Source organism: Camelina sativa, chromosome 9 (genome assembly GCF_000633955.1).
Source record: "Camelina sativa cultivar DH55 chromosome 9, Cs, whole genome shotgun sequence".
Taxonomy (NCBI): domain Eukaryota; kingdom Viridiplantae; phylum Streptophyta; class Magnoliopsida; order Brassicales; family Brassicaceae; genus Camelina; species Camelina sativa.
Genome location: NC_025693.1, coordinates 7662709 through 7670340, shown reverse-complemented (window position 1 = coordinate 7670340; position 7632 = coordinate 7662709). Strand labels below are relative to the sequence as shown.

The 7632-nt window shown below is 35.4% G+C and overlaps 1 protein-coding gene across 1 annotated transcript; it reads left to right on the top strand.

Moving 5' to 3' along the window:
- Positions 589-5461, top strand: LOC104710684 (ABC transporter B family member 22-like). Its single transcript, XM_010427319.1, has 7 exons — positions 589-854; positions 1180-1234; positions 1350-1528; positions 1629-2086; positions 2160-2700; positions 2792-3688; positions 4010-5461. The coding sequence occupies exons 1-7, from the start codon at positions 660-662 to the stop codon at positions 5186-5188; spliced, it is 3504 nt and encodes a 1167-aa protein (XP_010425621.1). The 5' UTR covers positions 589-659; the 3' UTR covers positions 5189-5461.

Here is a 7632-nt window from a genome sequence, read left to right as displayed (position 1 = left end):
AAACTGAAAATTTAAATTTATTTTATTGGATCTTCAACTCTTCAACCCAAAAACTCGAATTTCAATCTGAGAATACCCGAATTATTTTGTCAAGAATACTCGAATTTTTTTTCGAATATCCAAAATTTTTACCTGAAAATTTGGATATTTACCCAAAAACCTGATTTTTTATCCGACAATTTCCGAGTATTTGGACCACAATCTAGGTATTTGTGTGTCTGAAAAAAAATGGATTTTTACCGGTTTTGAGATTTCATTCCCAAACGGACAACAAACTCGACAGTACCCAAACCGAAACTAGATCGAAATTTTCCATTTATCTTATTGGATCCTAAACTCTCTTACCCGTAAAATCCGAATCCGACCCGAGTACCCGGATGTTTAGGACTAGTTCAAGTTCTGCTCTCTATTTTTCACTCGCACAGTTGTTATATAAAACGACCGAGGAGGACGACGTGAATTAACAAATTACATCAAACGAGAAAATCGACAAAAAAAACTAGTACTATTTTAACACAAAGTTATGGCTCCTCGTTAATAGTGCCACTTGTTGCTAAAGAAAAGGGGACTCTGTATTCTGTCGTTTCCCTAAAGTCAAGGTGTTGTTTTGGATTTTCGTTTCCGAAACAGAAAAAAAGAAACAAAAGGAGAGGAAAAAGATGAAGTGTTTTCGAAACATAAGATCGATATTCATGCACGCGGACGGTGTGGATTTAATACTGATGGGACTAGGTTTATTTGGAGCCATCGGTGATGGCATCATCACTCCTACAATATTTTTCATCATCGGCCTGCTACTGAATGACATTGGTGGTTCCTCCGCAAATGAAACCTTCATGCATGCCATCATAAAGGTTTTTCTCTCCTCTTTACTCTATTTTGTTTGTTTTTGGTCTTAGCAAGAACAAATGACGATATGTGTTTACATATAAACATATATTTATGTTAGGAATTATGAGAATTGTGTATACTTAATTCTAATATATAATATATATGGATTATTCTTTGCAATAATTGCTAATTGGTTTTGAGATGAAAGCATTTGAGCAAAAAATATATATGTAAATATATTATTATTATTATTATTATTATTATTATTATTATTACTATTTTTATTTTATTTTCATTATCATAATGTATCTGCGACTTTTTTTTATGGGTACACGTTGGGTTTAACAGAAAGCTGTAGCTTTGCTTTATGTCGCTTGCGCAGCTTGGGTGATATGTTTCGTTGGTAAGTAATTTAGATAGTGTTTCATTCTTTCTGTTAACAAAGAAAACTAAATTTAGTTCATTTCGAAGTAATTAATTTTAATTTGTGGACTGTTTTCCAAATACAAACAAAACAGAAGGATATTGCTGGACAAGGACAGGGGAGAGACAAGCATCAAGAATGAGAGGGAAGTACTTAAGAGCAGTGTTAAGACAAGATGTGAGTTACTTTGACCTTAATGTAACAAGCACTTCTGACGTTATCACCAGTGTATCCAGTGACACTCTTCTCATCCAAGACGTCCTTAGTGAAAAGGTTGTAACCTATATATCTTTATATCCTAAAGTACTAATTATTATTGCTTCTTTTAGTGAAAAGGTCTCACAAGTGAATTTTGTTTATATATTTCAAACAGTTACCAAACTTTTTGATGAATGCATCAGCGTTTGTGGCAAGCTACATCGTGAGTTTCATCATGTTGTGGAGACTCACAATCGTAGGCTTCCCGTTCTTTATCCTCCTCTTGATCCCTGGACTGATGTGCGGACGAGCCCTTATCAGCATCTCGAGAAAAATACGCGAAGAGTACACTGACGCCGGTTCTATTGCCGAGCAAGCTATCTCGTTGGTGCGAACCGTCTATGCATTTGGTAGTGAGAGAAAGATGGTAGCAAAATTCTCAGCTGCACTTCAAGGCTCAATGAACCTAGGGTTGAGACAAGGACTAGCTAAAGGAATCGCCATTGGGAGCAGTGGTATAAATTATGCAATTTGGGGGTTCATGACTTGGTATGGAAGTCAGATGGTTATGTACCATGGCGCTAAAGGCGGTACTATCTTCGCAGTCATCATTTGCATCACCTCTGGTGGCACGTAAGTATTCATGTCTAAGGCTTTTTGATTTATCTTATTGTAGTTTTGATCTTTGGTATCTTATTTTGGGTAGATCACTTGGTCGAGGCTTGTCGAATCTCAAAGAATTCTCAGAGGCAGTTGTAGCGGTGGAAAGGATTGTCAAAGTGATAAACAGAGTTCCTGACATTGATTCAGAGAACCTAGAAGGTCAAACTCTTGAGAAAATTAAAGGAGAAGTCCAGTTTAAGAATGTGAAGTTCATGTACCCATCTAGACCCGAGACCCCAATATTTAATGATTTATGTTTAATCATTCCATCCGGGAAAACTGTTGCCCTGGTGGGTGGAAGCGGATCAGGAAAATCAACTGTGATATCACTTTTACAAAGATTTTACGAACCGATCGCAGGAGAGATTCTCTTTGATGGTGTGTCCATTGACAAATTGCAAGTAAAATGGTTGAGATCACAAATGGGTCTTGTTAGCCAAGAGCCAACACTCTTCGCCACATCAATAGAGGAAAATATATTATTTGGTAAAGAGGATGCATCCATGGATGAAGTAGTGGAAGCCGCAAAGTCCTCAAATGCTCATGATTTCATTTCTCAGTTTCCTCTTGGTTACAAAACTCAGGTTAGATTCCAAATTTAGAAAATAGTGATTATGTGTTTTTTTTTTTTAGTTGGATCAAGATGTATATATAGTTTAATTTTTACGCAAAAAGGTTGGGGAGAGAGGAGTGCAAATGTCAGGGGGTCAGAAGCAGAGAATTGCAATTGCACGTGCGATAATCAAGTCACCAACAATTCTCTTGCTAGACGAGGCAACAAGCGCATTAGACTCAGAATCCGAAAGAGCAGTTCAAGAAGCCTTAGACAATGCCTCTATTGGTCGTACAACTATTGTTATTGCCCACCGTCTCTCTACTATTCGTAATGTTGATGTTATATGTGTATTCCACAATGGTCACATTGTAGAAACTGGATCACACGAAGACCTCATGGAGAACTTAGATGGTCAATATACTTCTCTAGTGCGCTTACAGATGATTGAAAATGAAGAATCAGATGATAACGTTAGCCTAGGTATGGGAGATAGTCAATTCTCAACTTTAAGTAAAGATGTGAAGCATAGTCCAAGGTTTTCTATTCAAAGCCAGTCTAACTTGCTCACGGCTTCAAGCGTTGATACAAACGATCTTGGTACAATTCCAAAGGATAAGAAGAAGCATGCGCCATCTTTTAAGAGATTGATGGCAATGAATAAACCAGAGTGGAAACATACATTGTATGGTTGCATAAGTGCAGTCTTATATGGGGCTTTACACCCAGTGTACGCATATGCTTCAGGATCAATGGTGTCGGTGTATTTTCTAACGAGTCATGATGAAATGAAGGAAAAAACAAGAATCTACGTGTTGCTTTTTGTTGGCCTAGCTGTGTTGTGTTTTTTGACCAGTATCATTCAACATTATAGTTTTGCTTACATGGGTGAATACCTAACGAAACGTATCCGAGAAAATATTCTCTCCAAGCTATTGACCTTTGAAGTAAGCTGGTTTGATGAAGACGAGAACTCAAGTGGTGCAATTTGCTCTAGACTAGCAACAGACGCAAAAGTGGTATGTCTTCTGTCTTACTAATTTAAACTCTGCGAGACAACTTTTTTATTTTGTTTTTTTATTTTACCAAATACAGTAAAACCTCGATAAATTAATTAGTAAGTCATTATTTATTGAGTTATCAATTTATCCATATATAAATAATTAAACCGAAAATATATTGATTCATCTATATATCTATAATTTATGAAGGTTGCTTGTCATTTGCAATAATGGTTATTCGGTATCTTATAACCGAAAATATATTGATTCATCTATATATCTATTAATTTATTAATTTATAATGGTTATTCGGTATCTTATAACTTTTTGTTATGTCAGGTGAGATCTGTTGTCGGTGAACGTGTATCATTGTTAGTACAAACTATATCAGCAGTGAGCGTAGCTTGCACACTTGGTTTGGTCATTGCTTGGAAATTAGCCATTGTAATGATTGCGGTACAACCTGTGGTTGTTGGGTGTTTCTACACTCAACGCATTGTACTCAAAAGCATATCTAAAAAAGCCATTAAAGCACAAGAGGAGAGCAGCAAACTAGCTGCCGAAGCCGTCTCCAACATCAGAACCATCACAGCTTTCTCGTCACAAGAACGGATCCTAAAATTACTCAAAAAGGTTCAAGAAGCCCCACAGAGAGAAAACATCCGCCAATCATGGTTAGCAGGGATTGTGCTAGCAACTTCTCAAGGCCTCATGACATGTACTTCAGTTTTGGGTTACTGGTACGGTGGTAGACTAATTGCTGATGGAGAGATCAAGTCAAAAGCATTCTTTGAGTTGTTTATACTCTTTGTGAGTACTGGTCGGGTTATTGCGGACGCTGGAGCCATGACAACGGATCTAGCCAAGGGCTCAGATTCGGTTGCGTCAGTGTTTGCAGTGTTAGATCGCTACACTAACATTGATCCGGAGAACCCGGATGGATTTGTCCCACAAAACATAAAAGGACAAATCAGATTTGCTAATGTGGACTTCGTGTACCCAACACGACCTGATGTGTTTATATTCAAGAACTTCTCTATTGAGATTAACGAGGAAAAGTCCACAGCGGTTTTGGGTCCAAGTGGGTCAGGGAAGTCCACAATAATTAGTTTGATCGAGCGGTTCTATGACCCGTTAAAGGGTACTGTGGAAATCGATGGCCGTGATATAAGGTCGTATCATCTGAGATCACTTCGTCAACACATAGCTTTGGTTAGCCAAGAGCCGACGTTGTTTGCTGGGACTATCCGTGAGAACATCATGTACGGAGAAGCATCTGACAAGATTGATGAATCAGAGATTATTGAGGCGGCGAAGGCAGCGAACGCTCACGATTTCATTACATCACTATCGAGCGGTTATGACACATACTGCGGGGATAAAGGAGTACAATTGTCTGGCGGTCAAAAACAGAGGATAGCGATCGCTCGTGCGGTTTTGAAGAACCCATCTGTGTTGCTCCTTGATGAAGCTACGAGCGCTCTGGACAGCCAATCAGAGCGTTGTGATTGCACATAGGCTTAGTACGATTCAAAACTGTGACATGATAATTGTTTTAGACAAAGGGGAAGTTGCCGAATGTGGAACACACTCTTCCTTGTTGGGAAAAGGTCCTACGGGCACATATTTCACATTGGTCAGTCGCCAGAGAACTCATTGTTGAAGAACATTTATTATTTTTATGAAATTTCAATTATCATACATATATTAAAATCCCAATGTATATTACGGAAACCAGTTTGGGATCTCGATAAAATGGATATTCTAGGAACTGACTCATTTATTTCTACAATTTTGAACCATCACTCTTCTTTTAAATTTTCCGATAAATATAGGATTTGTTTAAATGTAGACAGGAAGATTACGTAGTTGGCTTGTTGCCATCAAAGTTAGTTTGCTTATTATAATGACCGAAAACGAGGTTTGTGTCTGCGTGAAGCATGCTAAGTGTATAAATACTTCGATATTGGTCCCAATCCACAGAGACTAGTAATATATGACAATTGACCACCATTTGTATGAGATCGATGACAGAAACCCAACTTTTTAGTATTTTTATTTCATCGAAATATTAAATATTGTGATATTACAATTTATTTCATATTGTTCATTACTTATTATAAGATGAATGAAAATATATTTTACTAGAATTTATAATTTATTTTAAGGTATATCAAATCAACATTAGTTTACTATTCTTTTTTTTTAAATATGACGAATTCGTTTTTATCGAAATATTTGTTTTCTTGTTTGTACATAAGTAATAGTACATAAACTTTAAATTTTGTAATTAAAAATATAAATAAAAAAACTAAGATTAATTTTTATCTCAAAACTTAGAGAAATACATTAAAATTATAACATAAACAAGAAAAAACTCACTTAAATTATTATAAATCCAAATCGTATGAACAAGTATCTACACTATTAAGGGAGAAATACACATAGAACTCTACACTTAAAAAATAGTATTTACAGAAAATGCCATTGATCTAAAGACCATTTAAAATTTATTATTAAGGTCAAAATGTAATTCTTAAACTAATAAAATTTTATTTTTATCCAAAAAAACTAATAAAAACTTTTAAATAATTAAATTTTTGTTAATATTATAAATTATGATTCTCATATTCATTAATATGTAGTTTCTTTTATTGTTCACGGTTATAAAGATATATTACTCATCCTATGAAAAATGTGTGTTCAATGTTTCACATTAGCGGACTGGTAAACTTAAATTTATGCAGATTGATAAATTAAGAAGTTTTAAAATTCTCACAATATAATGATGCAAAAACAACTAAACAAAAAATCTTAAACTGTAATATACCTCAAATAAATTAAAATACTATAATCTTCTAAAATAATTCATATGATTGTTTGGGTATAATCCGACAATAATATGAACTAATCAACCAATAGTTGTGGCGACTTAATTTTCTATTTTTTGAATTTTATTGTTACTATGTTGCAGACAATTTTTTGGTTTTAACTGAACATTCGATTCCTTTATAAGATTACTCTTGTAACTATCTTCTCAAACAAATAATAATTTGAAGAAAAAAACTAAATTCAGTTACACAGCCGTGTGTACTCTACATACTATTAGTTTCTTACTGCTATCACTCAATTTGTTATTTGATAACATACATTATAATATACATGTCAAACTCAAAAAACTTTATGTCAATTTAATTTACCAAACAATTGTAATATTAAAAAATAAATATTATCTAAAATAAATTAAATTTTAAAAATAGTATAACCATAAATTTGTATTACTGTTTTATTACAATTTCGAAGAAAATATCCTAGTTGGACTAATATTTTGTTAACAATTTTGTTTTTGACAATAGCGTACAAGATTGGCTCAAACAAGCCAATACGAAGGTAACTAGGTGCGAAACTGAGCGAACACGTCGCGCTAGATTATCTGCTTTACCATTCTGAGAGCGATGAACGTAGAATAATGAAAAAGAAACAAACTCCTCTTTGTCCGTCTGTATGTCCTCCAGATAAGTTGTAAAAGCTGGCCACTCGAAAGGTGAAGACACCATTTTCACCAAGTCGGAGCAGTCGGTGAGAAAGACGACATATTGGTTATCCATCCCAATCATGCAACGCATAGCCCAAATAAGGGTTTCAATCTCGGCATGAAGAGGTGAAAGACTACAACAAAGATTGGCTACTCCCATAGTAGGGTCGTCCCCCCTAGGTGACGTGCAAAACCATCCTCTACCAGCATATCGATCTGTCGCTTTCCAAGAACCATCTACAAAACAAAGATAACCCAATATGTACCTAGGAATTCCTAATCCCCCACTTCCACGGGGTCCACCCGTAAGGTGAATATCCGATGCTGGTACCATATCATCTGTCTGAGCCATAACCCAGACTTTTGCCTCATCCTCCACTAGTCGAAAAATTGCAAGGGGGTATGAATCCAGATTACTAAAAAGTTT

Excerpts from the sequence above, each read along its gene's own strand:
- LOC104710684 (XM_010427319.1), top strand. The coding sequence starts at position 660 with ATGAAGTGTTTTCGAAACATAAGATCGATATTCATGCACGCGGACGGT. Across the intron at positions 1,235-1,349 it reads TTGGGTGATATGTTTCGTTG|AAGGATATTGCTGGACAAGG; the intron begins GTAAGTAATTTA and ends CAAACAAAACAG. Across the intron at positions 3,689-4,009 it reads TAGCAACAGACGCAAAAGTG|GTGAGATCTGTTGTCGGTGA; the intron begins GTATGTCTTCTG and ends TTGTTATGTCAG.